The 20,382-nt window shown below is 38.2% G+C and overlaps 2 protein-coding genes across 7 annotated transcripts in view; one reads left to right on the forward strand and one right to left on the reverse strand.

The window, feature by feature from the left end:
• Window positions 1-6,063: 6,063 nt before the first annotated feature.
• LOC141436787 (uncharacterized) lies at window positions 6,064-17,202 on the reverse strand. 5 transcript variants are annotated; one of them, XM_074099840.1, is made up of 6 exons: window positions 16,610-17,202; window positions 8,286-8,485; window positions 7,680-7,768; window positions 6,974-7,142; window positions 6,705-6,745; window positions 6,064-6,245 (listed from the first exon to the last, which is right to left on the reverse strand). In XM_074099840.1, exons 2-6 carry the CDS (start codon window positions 8,481-8,483, stop codon window positions 6,110-6,112), a joined length of 633 nt encoding a protein of 210 aa, XP_073955941.1. In that variant the 5' UTR covers window positions 8,484-8,485; window positions 16,610-17,202; the 3' UTR covers window positions 6,064-6,109. The 5 variants fall into 5 exon arrangements, with proteins under 5 accessions (XP_073955941.1, XP_073955940.1, XP_073955939.1 ...); XM_074099839.1 differs by having other exon boundaries at window positions 8,286-8,565; XM_074099838.1 differs by lacking the exon at window positions 16,610-17,202 and adding an exon at window positions 10,668-10,766 and having other exon boundaries at window positions 8,286-8,565.
• The window catches only part of Pfrx (6-phosphofructo-2-kinase/fructose-2,6-biphosphatase), a 52,497-nt gene continuing 46,251 nt past the window's right edge, over window positions 14,137-20,382 (forward strand). For both annotated transcript variants that reach the window (XM_074099834.1, XM_074099832.1), the window contains exon 1: window positions 14,137-14,873. In XM_074099834.1, the coding sequence (XP_073955935.1) occupies window positions 14,714-14,873 (160 nt within the window). In that variant the 5' untranslated portion in view covers window positions 14,137-14,713. The remainder of the gene's footprint in view (window positions 14,874-20,382) is intronic.

The raw sequence follows: 20,382 nt of genomic DNA on the forward strand, positions 1-20,382 counted from the left end.
CTGCGTGAATTTGTTTTCGCCATCTCTTTCTATTCTACCCTTATTTTTTACCGTTTGACAGAAAGAAGTGGGGAGAGCAATAGTTATTCTCTCGGAGCGTTAGAAATTTAGCCTCTGGAACTCTGTAAATCTTGAAAGACTGCAAATTTTCCCCTACGAGAAGGGTAGCCCGCCCTGCCACCAACCAATATCCAGGATCAATTATCCTGAAGCATAATATCAAAGTTATTCATTTATCGTCAGACAAACATTTATATGCCCCATTCAAACACAAACACCGATTTAATCGCTATTATGAACAATGAGAACTACGCTCCTTAATTTTTACGATACAAACGGTGTGAGCAGAATTCTTAATGTTTGATGAAATAAGATGGCACCGCACAATTTTGCATCCTCCTTTTCTATTTCCTAGGTTTTGCAGCGACATCTACCGCTATACAGATAACAATTTGTAATTTATTGTCATCTTTGTGTGTTTCGCACATAAAACTGTATGAACAACATATTTCTTGGTATCGCGGCGATAGCACCGCAATATTTGTATTATTGGTATGTATCGATATGCCAATTAATGGCACTTACCTTGATATTCCTACGCTGTGTTGTGCTTGATTCGTCAGAAGATTGTAACTAGATATATTTATATATTGAAAACTGTGTCCGTCTGATAACTGTCTATGTGCTAACGTGTCAATTATTTCGTCTTCGGTGTTGTATTGTTTGCACTTAACTGTAATAATGCACTATGGAATTGCTCTCGTGTCTTCACATTTGCATGAAATCTTGTATGAACTTAGGGTTAAGGTGTGTGGGCACCATATTCTGAATACGTTTCAAGTCCTTTTATTTTAGGGCCTAAGCACACGGCGTGTTTTTAGTCTCTGACCACGCGCTTTTCTTGAACGCCAAAATGACTGAATCTCGTTAGCGCGTTCACTACGCGTCGTCTGCGTCAACAATACGCCATGTGCATAGCCCCTTACTGATTTTCATACCAAACATGCAACTACCTCTTAATTAGTTTCTACATGTCGGACGCATTTTGCGTAGAACGTGTTTTGACATTACATTTCTTTAAGGATTTTATAAAGGTGGGTTTACAGTGGATCTTGCATTCGCATGGCTGCCTAGGGCGAGCCGTTATTGAATTAAGAAGTAAACGTTTCGATTAAACACACGGTATCCCCATTGATATCCCCTCCGACACCTTAAGTTAATCATTGTTGTTTAGTCAAAATACAGTCCACCAACATGAGTGCAATTTTGTAGTTTCGTAATATAACCTCTGTAGAACGCTCGTAGATCTCCCTTACTTGTAGTGCAACTTCCATACGTTTTCTTAAATTAAATGAAACCAAATTGGAAAGATATACAATATTAGTAGATATATAGAGATGCTACAATTGCTTCAGAATTACGCGTATTTTTATAGTACTTGTGGTCGTGCATGATGGTGGCCTTTTCTTGTTAACTAATAGACGCGAACAAAATTCATCCAGAAAAGTTTTAGATAGATCTAAGTGCGATAGTGCATATCCATTTATAATGTAAAAGATACTGTATACGTGTCATGATATTACTCAGTAATTTCGATTGCAGAGGAATCGATTTTTTTACTAGCGCGCTCAGAAAAAGATCCTATAAAAAACTTTATACTATGTCAGTCCAGTGTGAAAGATTTGGTTCTCTCCGCGCCTAAATCTTATGATCTATTTTTAACTACAGGATACAAGCGTTCTACGCCAAAGCTCCCAATAGATTGTTAAAGTAAATCTTAGACTAGCTTTAAGGGTTGTACTAGAGTAGCCGTTTGAACGCGAGTAGAGGCGCATAGATGTAGAGAGCGAGAGTCAAGACTGGGGTGCGAGGGTGTGACGACAGACAGACTTACAGTTGGGTATGTTCCTGATACGTTTTAGAAAATACATTTTCTTTTTCGTGTATGGTCAAGCTGCATGTGACATAAGTTTTCAAAATAATATCACATGATAAACACTTGTTTTTTATTATAACACGGAATGAAATTATTAAGATTATTATTAGACGACCGGATGGCCAAGTGGTTAGAGGACCTGACTACGAAGCTCGAGGTCCCGGGTTCGATTTCCGCCAGGGCAGATAATACGAATGTTTGTTCTCGGGTCTTGGACTTTTAATATCCTCTATATATCCTTTTAGTATCCATAGTAGCTTTGCTTAGTTTGGGACTAGGTCAATTGGTGTCAAGTTGTCCCATATATATTTTTTTAAGATTGCTTACGTTCGTTCATCAAAGAACAAGCGCACTAAAATTCATTTAAAAAAACGTATTCTATATAAGGAAGTCTCTAAGTAATTCTATGCGTTTTTATTGCTCTTTATTATAAAAGAAGAGAACCTCACGCATTGATTGCTGACAAAAAAATATTAAAATATTGTCGTGGTGAACTATAAAACATTGTACAGAACGTCAACCGTTCCATTGATCCGTTGTATCGTTGGACAAACAATTCCTATGTATTTGTTCTCGCCATTCACTGTTTCTAGAGCTGACCACGACAAACTTGCCATGCACCCTCAAGTGTTCAACTAGAGAAGGTTTGGAACACTCATTGTGCCTACAATGTGCATGCATTGTTATTTAAGTGCTATCCAAGACTTCCGCGACAACTAAGTCAATGAAGACAAGCATGAAGCCCAGCAACAGTTTAGATCTCGTGCAAGTTGTATTACATTGTGAGGCCGACAAGCAAATGAGTATAAAGTGGTCTAATGAGAGCCGCAATGTAATGCTACTTGCACGATTCTTGCACTGGGGTTTATCGATAAGATATCGGAATAGTTTCTTTCAGTACGATTTTTGTAGTGAAAGTCTTGGGTAATGTTCTAGAGTATGTATTAATTCTATGACCCGCACAACCGGCATTTGATAGTAGCGAAGATTAAAGTTTTCAATTGTTTATTTAGCACGATCTTTCTCCCGTTTAATTAATAAGGAATTTGTGGCTATCAGTATATATATGTATTAATTCTTTGATTCGCTTTAGTTGTTTAGTTTTCTTTACAATTGTCAGCAGCAGACGTAGATCAGTTGTGGTGCTCAAATTACCTTTGACGACTTCAATACAAATTCTTATAACTGACATTTATGTAAATTATAATCTAATGATGTATTGAATGAATAACTAAAACTAAACATAGTGATCTAAACATTCTTATTACCTTGGCAGTAGATAACAGCTCATCCACTTCTACTGCTGACTGTACAAACTTTTTCATACATAAAGATATTTCATTTTTTTTATAAGGGACTGGTGATTTTTATATAACATAGTTTGTTTTATTTTAAATGTTAACACGTTTGAATCGAGTTTAGCTCGACATGTTTCAGGCTAATCCGTAACCCTTCATCTGGGAGCAACGCGACTCGGCGGCTGCTGCAACACGCGCACTGCGCGCCGCCGCTCTGCTCGCGCGACTACCCGACGAAACTAATGCCGGCGCACAACTACCCGCGTTGCTCCCAGAAGAAGGGTTACGGATTAGCCCGAAAATGACGATCTAAACTCGATTTCAGACGTGACTTATTCGTTATGTATGTTATCATTTAAAATGAGTGAGTCTCACGGTAGTTTCATGTTCAAAATAGTATGTTTTAGTTTGCCAAAAGCATGCGTAGTGAAGTATATATAATATTTGGATTGGAGTAAATTCATGTTATCCTGCCTATTTGTTACGAGTCAAGTATTTGGAAATACGGAAGTGTTTATTTAGGGATTTTGGTTACGGTTTTAAACCGCATTCGAGTGTTGTTTTCCGTAAAGTTCTGCATGCACTCGCTACTCGGATTATTAAATAAAAAAGTTGGTTTCCACGAAACCAGTGATATGAACGATGCCTATTTGTTCATGTCAAATCATACGTAAGTATGAAAACTTTACACAAACTTTGATGTAAAGTGAACCGTTATTTTTGCTCGTCAATGTTTTGCGGAAAAAATGTATTGCGTTCTGTTTCTTTTTAAGTATTATTAGAATTCGCTTTAAACACGATTAATTATTATTTACTTTATATTAAAGTAATACGCGTTTTAAACTTATGGTCGCCTTTTTGTCTGTAAGCACGTCCATTATTAGGGCAGCGAACTATGATTACTGAAATCCAAAAGCCGGTTGTTGATTTTCACTATACAACCTGGTCATGAACGTTACCAAATTGAACATTGGCAATATTTTGTATAATAAGTAGTTTTAAGATTTTAGGTTAGGATGATCGCGATCCCACTTCTGATTGATCGTCGTCTGATTTGGCGACCTACTGGGCTTGCCGCAAGTGGAAATTTCATCTCTTTCGAATGAGACTAGTGCGAAAGGGATGGTTCTTAATGCGATTAACGTTGTATGCTCGCCCGGCTGTTAAATATAAGCGTAATTAATAAGTAATGAGCGTATGTGCCGACATTGTAACGTTTACAATAGAATACGCTTTCTGTGACCTATCCTCTCTGCCGTCTACAATAGATACTATGTAGCTAGAAATAATATCACTACACGTGCATAGAGAGGTTTTGTTCGCTGAAACGTAACAATAGGTGTGCCAATAAGTTAACTATGCGATTTTAAAATTCAATGATGTTTTATTTCTAAACGTTCTAATATAAATCTATTTTCTTATTTTATTATTATTAGAAATCCTTTATTGTCTAGAAGATGCGATTGGAGATTTTAGACAGACTACTTCTATAAAAGCTCTTACTAAATTCGATCATTTTTCTGAGTGATCTAGAACATTACTTCAATGGTCAACTTTTTTGACGTATTGGATTGAGATACCTACGAGATTTTTTCACAGTAGTGAAGATATGCGTTACCTGAGATGGTGACCTATACGGACCTTACACCACGGAATAATGAACTATATTATCTAGTTTCTGGTTTGTCAATGTTAAATAATTACTATCAGTGGACAAAACCTCTGTCATACTACTAGTATTCTAGTATTCCAACGAACAAAATACATATATTTTTATCGGAGTTAAATCACACTGCGTTGTTTTCTATGATATTATTGTAAAATGATTTTTATATAACAGAAAGTGTAGGTACACATGTATGTATGTTTTTTATTTATGAATTCCATAATTTCCAAATGTGCAATATTATAATAAGTTTAAATTACACCTTACACATTATTTTTTAAAGGATTGGCGAAATTGTTGAATGTGATTTAATTGTATAAAGTGTGTGTGAAAGAGGTGACTTCTGAATTGTTTGTATGTTTATGTTATGAATGCTTTTTGCTTATGAGGTCACATAAGAGGGATTAATATAGCAACGGGGTTATTTATTTTTAAATGTTGAGTAATTTTTATTGTAATTCATGTGGAGGCTAAGTTGCCCAATTTCATTTGGTGATCACTTTTAAACATTTGTAAATTATTTTATAGAGAGATACCTCGATAATCGAGGCTCGTTAGGTATTGGTACAATTTAACTGTGGCTGTATAACCAAAAAGACGTACTTATGCTTGTTACATTTTTTCCCCCGATGAATATACTGAACGGCAAAAAATCAGAACTTCAAATGTATGCAGAAATAGATATTAGATATATTTGTATCTAAAGTGGGCCAAATTTTGTGCCGCTGAGTATATAATTTTTGTTAATAATCTTTTTATGTATGTAAACTCATAATTATCCTGCTTTATATTTTCTGTCTTTAAATAATTTTTATTTTATGTAAAACTAAGAATCAATTAAATAGATCAATAATCTTAATAGGTAGTTACCTAATCTGTTAAATTCATGTATTTTATGTACAATGAAGAGTTATACAATACAATTTTGCCAATACCTTTCTTACAATATTAGCTATTACAGGAATGTGATGACAGTTTTAAGTACATAACCTAGATTAAAATACAGTTGTTGTGATGTTGGAAATCATTCCCATTAAAAGTACATTTTACACGATATTGTTTTTGATTTGCTAAATCTTCCACTAAATGCCTAGTCCCAAAATGCCTCCCAAGGCCATAAACGCTACAATCTGACAGTCTTCAACCAAGCAAGCATGCTCTAGCTTAGGCCATATCTTTTCTTATTCGCTTAATTTTTAGCTTGCCTGATTATGCGTGCTTGTGGTCAAACACGAGGTTATTTTGGGTGAAAATAAGTTTTGGTTTAAAATTTAATTTATAATACTTACAAGCCTTTTTTTTGCTGACTGTACTTTTTGTTGGCTGTACTTGATTGTCACCCAAACTACATTTGCATACCAAATTTCAAATCGATGCCATTAACCGTTGAAGAGTTCCGTCCTGCGGAGACGATCCTAGCCGAACTAGCAGGATGTCACTACCAGATTATTGTATTGTCACGCAATTTTTACATAAGTATCTATACCAAATTTCAAGACAAGTCAATCCAACTACTGGCAGTTGGTCTAATTTAACTTGCAAGATTTGATTACACAGGAGAGACACAACGGGACAGGTGAAACTAAATAAAAGCTTGTAAAAAAACCTCTCACCAGACAGATATTATGCCTTGGCACCGATAATCCAAAGAATAGAGCTGGAAATTTGTTTTATAGATATAGCAATAGAGTTGCTACATAACATACCCACTCTACATCAGGACTATTCTTTTACCGGGTAATTATTGCACAAATTACAAATTACCATTACCCATATATGGAAGTATTATTAATTTAGTTCTCACTAGTATTGCAAAGGTGTGGCGTCCATTTCTGCATACAGTTTCTGAAAGCAAAAATAATAGCTAAAGTAATAACATTAAGGATATAAATACAAAATACTCATATGAATAAAGAACAGCATAAGATTCGGTTCTAATATTGTGCGTCTGCGCCAGGATAATCTGTCCTGGGTTGTCAACGGAGAGACATTTTCTTTCCTAAACTTCCTAAAACAAATCAAAACCTAGGTAGTCTAAACTGCTATAACTTAATGGAGACTACAGATTTGTACCTCCAAGTTCAAGCTTTGCAGCGCCTCTTCCAGCTCCAGCAGTCCAGGGTCTTCAAGCTCAAAGACACAGCAGTCCTGGAAGCCCCGCTCAAGCCGCAGCAGCAGCTCTTCATCGCGGGCTAGCGGCGAGTACAGCAAATCCTGACTGTCGGTAGAGTCTGACAGGAGACTGTAGGGAATGTATTGAGAAACCACAATAAGTATCTTCTAATTAGGTACAGTCCAGGAAACTGAATTGCGTACCAGGGTGGAACCTTATTGCGCTACTGATGTCATATTGACACCCCTTACATTTTCCAAAGAAATCGCAGTGAAATTTATTGCGAACAAGTTCCACCCTAGTAGTTGATTCAGTTTCCTCGACTGTACCTACCTAGACTCTTGGCAGAGCAGTCGTGGTCGTCGATTAAGGATCACTACTGAACCTTTATGACGATTTTCTTGGGTTAATGGTTGTTAGTTTAATTTTACCTTCCACAGAAGTAAAGGTCTAACGAAAATGTGAGTACAAATCATGGGGGAATTGCCGACATTGGCTAGTCCTAAACTTTTTGAACTGAGCTTTGAGACTACAAAGCAATTGAGTGCATAACCAGGTGCGATGCAGGATGTTGGACTTTATAATTTGCTCAGTAGATGGCGTTAGGAGTCGCTACTTCTGGGGAAATACTGCTTAGCAAGGACCATGTTGTATATCCAAACTAACCTGCTCAACGATGTAAGATGCTCCGGCGGGAACGCGGCCATAGCGTTCCTCATTGCATCCCAGGGATCTGTCAAGTTCATCCGTTTGTACTGGTAAGGAGAAAATCTATTAAATGTCAAAGTATTGTGTAGTCTGCAATTTGATTCCTTTTCTCCTGGTTTTGAAAACGTAAAATTACCAAGCATAATGAAGGTAGGAAAATTTGCCAAAAGAAAGCATTGTATCCAGTGCCGGGCCTGCAGGGCTACTACGAAACTCGAAACTCAAAGGTGTCGTATCGTCCCCCTCGGTTTCGTATTAAATAGTACAAGTGTCAAGAGGGACCGAACGACACGATAACTTCGACTTTCGAATTTCGTATAGTAGCCCTGCTGAGGTGGAGCAAGAGCAGCGGTCGTTCTAGACGCCAGATGGCTAGGGGCATCAGTTCCAGATAAAATTATGATGGCGCCTTTAGAAAGGCGAGGATGCGGTGTAGACATCTCGCTCTACCTTAATCAAGGGCTAGAGCCGGCGCTTGGTGTACAATACTAAGAACACAGTGTATACGAAAGGTATCTCAATTGCCTTTTTTATTTAGATTCCTCCGAACATACCCGTGCTTACCCGTTTATAATGATCATAGTCGATCTCAGAGTCAGTCATGGCCCTCGACAGTGGCAGACTAGAGTCCGTGCTGAGACTCCGGAACTCACACTCCTCGGTGCTCGTGCCGGTGACCAGCGACGAACTGCTGATGGACGGCTCAGGGTCGAAAATGTACGGAGACAGCGTCACGTCGGGAATCTCCAGCTCGTTCACCATGTCTGAGCGGTTCGAGGGGATTGAGGCGAGAAATGTCTCGAACATATACATTGTAGTTTATTTTTAACTAGTGATGATAGAGCTACATACGTCCAAATAAGTCAATATAGTTAGCAAGCTAAGCCTTGGTAGCCTTAGTTGGTTGCCCTATGGCCTCTCAAGCACAGGATCGTGCATTCAACCCCGGGCTTGCTGGAGGTTCCCTGCAGGGCTACTACGAAACTCGTAATTCGAAGTTCGTGTCGTGCGGTCCCTCTCGCTCTCGTATTAAATAGTGTAAGTGTCAGAGGGACAGCACGACACGAACTTCGAGTTTCGAGTTTCGTAGTAGGCCCAGCTGTTTTCCGGATTTCATGTGTGTTATTTAATGACTTCTGTAATTTACCACGAGCTTAGCCATGAAGCGAACCCTCGTGAGAGAACCTGCACACACCTTTTTTTTTATTCGACTCGATGGCAAACGGGCAAGTGGGTCTCCTGATGGTAAGAGATCACCACCGCCCATAAACATCTACAACACCAGGGGTATTGCAGACGCGTTGCCAACCTAGAGGCCTAAGATGGGATACCTCACGTGCCAGTAATTCACCGGCCGTCTTACTCTCCACGCCGAAACACAACAGTGCAAGCACTGCTGCTTCACGGCAGGATTAGCGAGCAAGATGGTGGTAGCATACTTCATTTATTTAAATCTCGAAGCAGCGTCTGAGTAGTTAGCCTTTTTTACGCAGGCGCATACCCGCAGTCGAGTACTGGCTGAAAATAAGAGCTAAGGTGACACTGGCGAAGCATCGTAACAACTTGATTCCCAAGAAATTGTAATTTTTCTTACATGACACATATAAGTATTTAAATACTTATTGCGATTGTTCTTTACTTCTGTAGGTACACTACTGCGTGAGTTAAGTCACGCTTCTATATCCGGGTTGATTAACGAAAATGTTCACTCCATACTACTGTAAGGTGGTATTCTGAAACTCTTGAAATTTATTGAAGATCCCTACGTTCGCGGCGCCCATATTCAAATATGTATAACTAGCTTCAGCCCGCGACTTCGTCCGCGTGGTATTCGGTTATAACGCGCTGTTCCCTCGGGAACTGTGCATTTTCCGGGATTTAAAGTAGCCTAGCTATGTCACTCTGGCCCATAAACTATCTCTATGCCAAAAATCACGTCGATCCGTCGCTCTGTTTCGACGTGAAAGACGGACAAACACACACTTTCGCATTTATAATATTGAGTATGGATCTATGGGCGTACCTAAGTGATGAAATATAATCATTACATTAGTAAATAAATAAAATAAACAAATGTAGAAGCTTTAGGGTTTTGCAATGTAAATACGCACGTGTCGTGCAGACATAGCTGTTTTACACGTGTGGTCACGGGGTAGCACGGTAATTGGTTTTAGTTATCAAGAGCCTACTATTGTATGGTTTCTATTTTATATTTCAACCCATTTCATCACAGAATGTAGGTGTGACGTGATCAAATGTGCATCCGGCGCATTGTATGCTAAACTCGTACAAGCTGTTAATTAAATAACTGAAAACCAGAAGTAGTTTGCTCGGAATCGAGAGTAGAATCGATTCGATTATACCTTGTTTTTGTTTTTTTAAATATCTTTTATTGCGCCCAGTCTAAAAGTTAATAATGCAGCATGTGCCATTTAAGGCACTAAGGTAGCATTCTAGGTATTTAGATAATTTAATGCTGATGTTTTAATGTCGGTTTGGTTTTCTTCTAAATACACTTCGACAAGTGCAATACAAAGTTGTGACTTAAGTTAAGGGTGTACATTTAGAAGTCAAGTAGAATTACTGACTTAGTAAAAGACAAGAATATTTTTTGAAATAATTAACATATTTGAAAATAAACGCAATAAACTGATTTAAAATAATAAAGACCGTTTTCAGTATATTAATTAACACCTTGTAGGTACAACATACTAGCTTACGACAATATATAGATTTTTATAAGCTAACATAACAAAGTAAATTAGAAACGAATAAATAAAAAATTTAAATGGTTACATATGAATTACATATCTAAATTTTACAGAAATGTACTCGAATAAATTACTCAGAGATGTCTTCAACACGCGCACCACTTAACTTCACGACCCCTGATAAATCACGTAAACAATTTAAATGTCCACACAGAAACACAAACTTCAACATTACATAACAATTCCTCAGATTGAAATCATTTTAAGACGAGGCTGACTCCTCGTAGACACTCAACAATTTCACAATTTTCGCAGAAGTTGCCGGGACCACACTTGAGCCGCAAAGATTCAAGTTACGAAGAGCGAAATATAAAGTCAACTGTTTGGTCGATACCTACAGCTACGTGAGGTTACGAGCGTAGTTGCGAGTATTGAGAAAAGTATTGAAAGGCAGAGATCTTGAAACGGATTTGTAGGTGATCGTTGTTTTTACTCTTTTCTGTTCACTTCGTTCCGCGTTCAAGAATGGCACAATAGGGGAGTTGTAATTTGAAACAGTAATTGTAAGACGCGACTCTACTTAGTTACAAAATCAACATGTCGGAGACATGAGGGTTGATAACTTGAACGTGAAAATATAGTACAGGGGCGTAAGAAAGGGATTACTAACGAGAGTCTATTAGAAGCTTTTAATGACTCGAGTTTGTAATCTCCTAAGGCCCGTGATACAAACAATGATGTTCATCACATTGAGGAGAAAATGCAAAAACATATTACCTACGCCATTTCGCGCGGTCTAACAGTTCCAAAAGACGTAAGAGTTAATAAATAATCTGAAATACTTACGAGATTTTTACATTACCTACCGGAGCTAAGTAGTTAATACGAATTTCGAAAAACAAAGTTCCTATAACGTAGGTACTGTCACTCTCACTAATAATATATGCGTCAGCCACGGGACGGCAAGATACAAAGTCTAGGGCGGATCACCGGTGTGGGCACGATGGGCATGCCCACAACCCTAATAGACTTGTGGCGACACACTTTCACCACCCATCGAGATGCTATGGCCAATGACTTGATGCGCGGAAAAAGTCAAATTCAAAAGTTCATGCATGAGTCGTGTTTCATGACTAATTCATGCTCGGACTCGCACTTGACCGATTTACGGGTAGGGGAGGTAGGGGAGCATTGGGCAGTCGGGAGGTTCGGGCACCACCTTGTAAATCGTGGCGTATGGAAGCTACTTAATTTTGTATACTGTGGTAGGCTAGCTTATTAACTGGCAACACCGCTCAGGCTAATGTCATCTGCCATTTTGATTAGTTGTCAGTGTCACATGCCGTCGACCGTTTCGTGCGTGAAAAAGTAAATATTTTGACGGGATTTCTAAGGAAATAACAACGTAATCTTCGAAAAGACGTAAGTTTCTGTATTGTCATCTAGTTATGTGTTTGCGAAAGCTAATATTAACGTATAAATTAAGGTAAAACATTAGACTACAAAAAACATATTTGAATTTATTTGTGAAATGAGGGGATGGGAGCATTAAGCACTAATTTTAGAGGGAGTTTGGGCATGCCCAATGTCCCGCCACAATTGTTTGTTTCGGCAATCGGTTTAAAATGTAGGTTCTGTCCGTTAAAATATAATTACTTGGATGGATTTAAATTGCGTATAAATATTGAATTTGAATCATCATCCATCATCCCAGCCTATATACGTCCCACTGCTGGGCACAGGCTCTTCTCAGAACAAGAGAGCTGGGCTGTAGTTCCCATGCGGGCCCAGTGCAGATTGGGAACTTCACACGCACCATTGAATTGCTTCGCAGGTTTGTCCAGGTTTCCTCACGATGTTTTACCTTCACCGCAAAGCTCGTGGTAAATTTCAAATGTAATTCCGCACATGAATTTCGAAAAACTCAGTGGTGCGAGCCGGGGCTTGAACCCACGACCCTCTGCTTGAGAGGCGATAGGTCAAACCACTAGGCCACAAAGACATCAAAACCAAATTGCCAAACCCAAAAATATGGTAATAAGGTTACTTTTGATAAGCCTATCTGGGTTATACCGAATATTGGATAAATTTATTACTGAAGTAAGATATACTGAGTATTGAGTACTAAATCTTTAGTATTTGAGTACTTATAGTTTAAAACAGTTGATTGTTTGTCGATTTTATTGCAAGTTTTTATAGTTACATTATTTAATATTCAAGTATTTTACCATTAAGTGGCGTATTTAATACAGTGCCCAAACCTCCCATTAAGGTGCCCAAACCACCCGACCATTGGGAGGTTTGGGCACTTTTGACAGTGTTTAGAAAACCTCTTGCAATTTGAGACTGATTATATAATTGTATACGTTCTTCGTGATAATTGAAGCAAATATTGCTACTAATATAAGAAGTAAAAAGTTTGATTTTGTTAAAAAAATAGCTTTATTACGACTAAGTAAAAAAGTGCCCAATGCTCCCCTATCTCCCTAACTGTGACCACAGCCTTTTAGGTTATGTTTTTTCAGGGTATGTATTGTATGTATGTACGAGTATGTGAGTATGTATGTCCATTTCTTTGGTCCTCGCTGCAGCCTAAAGGGCTGGACGGATTGTAACATATGAGGTATCATTGGACTCGTCATAACTGTCGAAGTGACATAGGCTATATAATATTTCAATATGGCGTCTGCGAAAAAAAATATGGCGGAGGAATGAAAAAAAATACCCTAAACCGAAGAGCATGTATGAAGGGAATAATTAAAGTGGACGAAGCGAAACAAGTATGTAAGGATCAGCAAGTGGAAGAAGATTGTCTCTGCCTTACCCCTACGGGAAAGAGGCGTGATTATATTATGTATGTAATGAAAAAAATATATTTTGTATTGTAACAATATGGGTATCAAATGAAAGCTAATAATTAGCCCATTCTAAATATATATGGGTTATAAAACTTTCAATATACCGTTTTCACATAAATATCAAAAAAAAAGTAAAAATAAAAATTAAATTAATAAATCAAAAAACCGACTGCTAAAACTAAAAGGAAGAAAAAAAGTCTAGTGGTGTAGAACTCTGTCAAGAAGCTCATTTAAAGTTCAACAGTCGGACCCATTACCGAGATTTTTTTTGAGCTGATTACGATTTGAATGGGTCCCAACTTGAACCTTAAATAGCTTCTTGACAGAGTTCTACACCACTAGACTTATTTGGGTCAATCAACTTTTTACCGCACTAATCTGTCCGCGACATTTTCAAACAATTGCAGATTTTTGTAAGTAAACATGTTTTTTCTGTAATTAATAGATGGTGTACATGAATACATGTCATCCTACGTAAGTCAACCTTAATAGGTCACGGATTAATATCCGTAAATATCTTGTTGGAAGTACGATTTTTGGTAACGCCAGAGACAATTTTGGTAACGCAGTAGACGCCCAAAGTGTCGGTAAAATAGTTGATTGGCCCATTTTCTTCCTTTTAGTTTTAGCAGTCGGGTTTTTTGATTTATTTAATTTACCAAATGTTTTATTTGAGGCCTGGATCCGCGCCTGTACGAAGTTCTAATTTTGCGCATCGTAGTATAGCGCCTGTACTCTATATCGAGTGTTTGAGAGAATAGATGTGCCGCGGTGAACAGGGAACAAGCGCATACGCAGTCGCCGTGTAATTACGCTCCTTATTCCATGGCAGAGTGCCCAAACCCCGCACAGTTTCGCATCCGACGCCCGACGGAATCATTGTGCGCACACTATGATTATCTATATTTATATTTCACTTAGCATACGTCCTTGCACTTGACGTCTTTTCATTACCGATCGGGAGTGACCAAGCAACGTGCTGTTGGCGGGACAGTCCCGTCAACTCGTGATTTTGACAGTTGACGACTTTACGGCAATTCAGTTTGGAATACCATACTGACGGTGTCATAAAGTATTACACTTAAAAATAGTGTCAAGTAGCTGCAGTGATTAAGTGCTGAAATAGATTGTTAAGAACTGTCTGATCATACTTTTAAGTTATATTTTTATATACCAATGAAATAAGTACATATCCCGGACTATCTCGTAAAAAGTGGATGCTGCCGTACGTAACTGCGCATCGTAACGTAATAAAGCGCACACGCAAGAGCGAGAGCGCTACAATGACCTATAGCTGTCGCGGTTGACGCGTTATTCCATGAATTTCCACAATATCAGCTGATATCGGAGCGCGTCTCGCGCGCTGGCCGCCGAGAGCCGACCGCGCGGGATTCGGTCAGTCATGCCGAGATAGTGCTTAGTGATGGAAGTGTTAAACGTTTCGCCGTCGCTCCGGCTTCGCGGCGTGAGTGCGAGTGACAAAAATGAGTTGAACTTGTGCCCCAGTGTCATGTCTCCGGAGACGAAGCGGCTGCTGCCGCCGAACACCGAGACGATCATGACCAAACCTTTCCCCGTCAGAGGTAATTAAGTTAACAATGCAGGAAACTGGCTAGAAGCTTGAGATAGCACTAAAAATACTACCAACTCGGCTCGTCTAAGTCTGTATGTGACAGCTGCCTGTTGCTTTATCCCGCGTAAAATAAAGATAGCGCGCGTTCGAATTCGTTGCATAGAGTCGGGAAAGAGCGTTTTCTTTATATTGGCCTTCATTTTTTTTTATTATCAATAGTACGTATTCGTCGATACTAATAATAATAAAAATAATAATAATAGAAATTTTTATTCTCCATCACTGTAGTATTCAGGAGTTCTTTTAGCCATTTGACATCTTAAACCGGTTTAGTCCGGGTAATAAACTACCTTTTGTGTATGTATTGACAAAGTCACGCGCAACGCAGCGAATAAACATGTGTTTCTTGACATCAATAGCACAAATTCGAATTAAATTTATTGTTTATTTGTTAGCTTCTTCACATTGACGTATTTGGATAATGAATGATGATTTTTCACAATTTAATTTTTTAAGCTATGTTATAACAATAACTGAATGCTTTCTTCTTCATTTGGTCCTTCGAAGCCGATTTTCATAACTTGTTATCACGCGCATACATTGCTAATAAGGACCCCGTTGAGTTTTAAATCCCCTTGTAATAAAACTGAGATAAAGATTGGTTTTTTGGTATCTTTTTGTATTTTTTATTTCAATTCCAATTTTTTTGTTATTTTTACGGTCATCCCGTAAAACCCATATCGAAAATACAAACTGAAATAAAGATGCATAGAAAAACCAGAAAAATAAGACCAGCGCTGGGAATCGAACCCAGGTCTTTGGTATTCCGTGCCACGTGCTATACTACTACACCACCGCTGAACAGTGATACAGACACAAATTTCTCTTATGCACCACATATCTCAGCTTGTTTGTTTTCTTATTAGGTCACTTAAGCAGCGACACTAGCGGCATCTATGCTGTAGCCCTCATCGAGAAACTTTCAGCACCCCATTGGAACTACCCGCTCACCCGGACAAGAGATGTCGTTACTAAGCAATCAAATTAAGATTGTTTTTTTGGAATCTTTTTGTATTTTTTATTTCAATTCCAATTTTTTTGTTACTTTTGCGGTCATCCCGTAAAACCCATATCGAAAATATAAACTGAAATATAGATGCATAGAAAAACCACAATATATGGTGCATAGGAGAAATTCGTGTCGCGTACCTTTAAAATTAAACTGAAATAATTCGAAATTTTCTCATTTCAAAATTCAACCAGATTGTGTTTTATTTAAAGTTTATTTTGGAACTGTGAATGTTTCGAATTGTTTCTGTTTAATTTTAAAGGTGTGGTCTGTATCACTGTCCAGTGGTGGTGTAGTATAGCACGTGGCACGGAATGCCGAGGACCTGGGTTCGATTCCCAGCGCTGGTCTTATTTTTCTGGTTTTTCTTTTCATCTAAAACTGAGATAGGCAGAATTCGTTGTAAACTTTTAGCAATCGAATGACATTGAATGAAACACAATTAATCTGGTTCACAGTTTGACCCTAATTTACGTTGTTTGTTGTATATTAATCGATTCAAATCAGGCGATAAGTACCTACTGAATATCCTACATAATGGACGACTTAATTTAAGGATGCATCTTGTATGTGCTTTGTTAACATGTGTGTTAGTGCAATTAAAAATGAGAATAAGTAAGTCATGACGTGTTTTATCAAATAATTAATGAATAAAAATATGTGAAAAATGTACTTACCAAATAATCACCACGGTCAATGTGTAAATTTCTCAAAATTTCCACAGGAAAGCAAACCTTAATGTTAAGTGACTGTATCTTCTAACCCCCTTATTCATAAACGACAATCAAACCTATTTTAGTTAAAATGCCGCTAAAATTCGTTTGTCCTTATCTGTCACTTCGACATTTGTATTTGTTAGAAAGGGACAAAGCATTTGTTAGTTGACATAGGCTTGTTAAGTTTTATGAATAAGGGGGTAAATCTATAACTACCCACTTAGTTCCTTACTTCAAAATGACTAATGAATGAGCCATGATCTCAAATCCACAAATAAAGAAAATAGGTAAAAACATCGTAAAACTTCAATAGACTAAAATATGGAACGTTGGAAATAAGTAGGTACTTACGGAAGCAAAGCCTTAGCGAGTTGACTGACAGTTGCTATGTTTTGCTCACGGCAACACATGATCGCCGATAACCTTTTGATCTTGATAAATTATAAAGGTTAAGTAAACATGAGATAGCGAAGAGACATTTGAAAAAAACAGTGATAATTTGTTTTTCGTTTTGAAATAATAACACTAGAGTTAACGTTTAGAGTGCATCAAGGACCAACGGACGCCATTTCGTTTTAACCCTGATCACTTTCAAGCTTCTTCAACTTTCATTTGTCTTAAAAAATTTTTTTAGTTCTTATCATAATATAAACCAAACTACAAAGTTCGTACGATTTACCAAGTTGGTTTACTTATTCAGAGATTAATTGATTTAGTCTAGGTATATTATATGCTACTCACACACAGTACTCAACGTTTAATTAGCTATTTGTCCCGATCGATATGTCATGTGACTGTTACTTTTCCATAATCTATTCGACAGGGCGATAAGCATGTTAATGAGTAATCCACAGACGAATGCAGGGCTACTACGAAACTCGAAGTTCGTGTCGTGCGGTGCCTCTGACACTTATACTATTTAATACGAGAGCGGAGGGACCGCACGATACGAACTTCGAGTTTCGAGTTTCGTAGTAGCCCTGCAGAGTATTCTCTTCTTATTGCTGTATTTTGCATCACGATTACACCATAGCACCATTATTAAGTACTGTCTTTCGCATTATTACCAAAGTCCTTATCATTTGCACCAAAATTGTTTAAAAAATAATAATAGTAGAGTAGAGTATAACGGTTGTTTTTAAGAGATTACTTTTAAGCGATAAGACCGCCTATTGTCTAATCTTTATTGCAGCCTATTCACGTTCCACTACTGAATACAATAAGCCTCCTAACAGAATGAGAGGGCGTCGGGCTGTACTTTCCGAGCGGGCCCAGTGCAGTTTGGGAACTTTATAAACACCATGCAGAATTTGAATAAGTGCAGCTTTCCTCGCCTTATGCCTTTCTTCACCATAAAGTTCGTAGTAAATTTCAAATATAATTTCGTACATACTTAGATGTCTAATCACTTTTTTTACCAAAATTCACTTGATTTCAATATTTATTTTTCATTAGAAAAATCTTCGACAAAATCTGACGTTATTTCTTGATTGAAACATGTGTATAATCTGTATTAGCATAGACTAGCGTGGAGATGGTGGAAAATTTGACATTTTAACCCTTAATTTGGCACCGAGAAGAATACTGGACATTCTAAAAAAATAAATCTACACGTAATATTAAAACATGGAGTTTTTTTTTAAGTAGCATAAATTAATTAAATGCTAATATTATTTCACCAAAAAATGTATCAAGCCGGTGGGAACGCCAAGTGTTCGTCTGTGGCCGCCAAGATGCAGAGGAGGAAGGTCGCGTCTAGCGGGCTCCCGACAAATGGTTTTTTTTTCTTGGTTTTGTATGAAATTGTTATGAGTTATTGCCATTGTGATATTAAGTAATAATTAAAAAACATATTTCACTATAGTTGACATTAAGAACACGTTCTGTTTGTGTGTTTAACGTTTGCAAAGTATAACGTCCATTATACTTCCCGTTGCCAACTACGCAACGTTTTAACTTGCTTTTGCTACGTCCAGCATTCTTCCCGTTGCCAACTGCACAACGTTTTAACTTGCTTTTGCTATGTCCAGCATACTTCCCAATGCCAATGATGTAGTTTTTTTATAAACTTCTGTCATGTCCAGTATAATACACTTTGCCAAATATGAGTAAAGTGAAATAAAAACTACTTTTATAAGTTTAACCGGTATATGTGTGTATGTGTGTGTCTGTGTGTAGGTCTTGTCTGTCTGTCTATGGCAACGTAGCTCTTAAACGAGTGAACCGATGTGTACTGATTGAATGTGTTTTTTTTTTAATTTGAAAACAAGTTTTCTAGCGGTCATTCTTAGCAAGATTTCAAAATCGGTTGCCATTTTTGAAATTTTTGGCTTTGAAATGACCGAAAAAGCTACCTGTAAGTTTTGTGGTTATAGAAATGGGTAATTAATTATTAAATCGTAGAAATAACAAGTTGAGAAGAAATAGCACTTCTCCAGACGCTTCTACTATTAATTCCTCATTGGAATGACTCAATTTACTTGGAGAAGATTCTGACAAAATATAGATACAAACCAAAGTAATAACTGTGAAGTAAATCTTCTATCACCTATAATACGAGAGGTTATACCACTTAATGGGGATTACGAGAATATACCCAGTCTGTCGTCTATTCCATTATTGGCATCTCCTGCTAAACCTTCCGCATCACATGTGTTAATAAAAAAAATACCTCGTTGAATTTCTTGCCGGATTCTTCTCAACAGAGGTTTTTCCGAACCGGTGGTAGGTTTTTTTTTACATTCATAAGTGCTTGTTCTAGCCTAAATTGAATAAAGATATTTGACATTGACTTTGACTTTGAACACCTGCCATTCGAGAACCTTTTGACCCCATCGGCCATCAGTCCTGCGAGCAATGTGCCCCGCCCATTGCCACTTCAGTTTCGTAATTCTTCGGGCTATGTCGGTAACCTTAGTTCTACTGCGGATATCATCATTTCTGATTCTATCCCGCAGAGAAACCCCGAGCATAGCCCTCTCCATAGCCCTTTGAGTGAATTTGAGCTTCCTCATGAGGCCCATCGTTAGCGCCCACGTCTCAGATCCGTATGTCATCACTGGCAACACACACTGGTCAAAGACTTTTGACTTCAAATACTGCGGTAATTTGGATGAAAAGACACTGCGAAGCCTCCCGAACGCTGCTTAGCCGAGTCGGATTCGACGAGTGATCTCTTTCTCGAAGTTGGACCTACCTAACTGGACCGTTTGTCCTAGGTATACATACTCGTCAACAATTTCGAGCGCAGAGCCTCCGACTATTACGGGAGTTGGCACAACATGGACATTAGACATGACTTTTGTCTTGCCCATGTTCATTCTCAGGCCAACTCGGTCGGAAACTTTGCTGAGGTCAGCGAGCATAGCACTGAGGTCCTCCATGGTCTACATGACTAGCCATGGTCTAGCCATGACTACAATATCGTCGGCGAATCGCAGGTGAGTGAAGTACTTGCCATTAATGTTGATGCCTCGTTCTTTCCAGTCCAAAACCTTAAAAGCATCCTCCAATGCAGCGGTGAACAGTTTCGGAGAGATCACATCTCCTTGTCTGACTCCCCGCTGCAGAGGAATAGGCTTCGTGCTCTGGTCCTGTAGTCGGACGGACATAGTGGCGTTTTCGTACAGACACTTCAACACTTCGATATACCGGTAGTCAACTTGGCACGGCAAGTCTCGATCGAATCGAAGGCTTTCTCGTAGTCCACAAATGCAAGGCAAAGGGGGAGGTTA

Source organism: Choristoneura fumiferana, chromosome 17, assembly GCF_025370935.1.
Source record: "Choristoneura fumiferana chromosome 17, NRCan_CFum_1, whole genome shotgun sequence".
NCBI lineage: Eukaryota > Metazoa > Arthropoda > Insecta > Lepidoptera > Tortricidae > Choristoneura > Choristoneura fumiferana.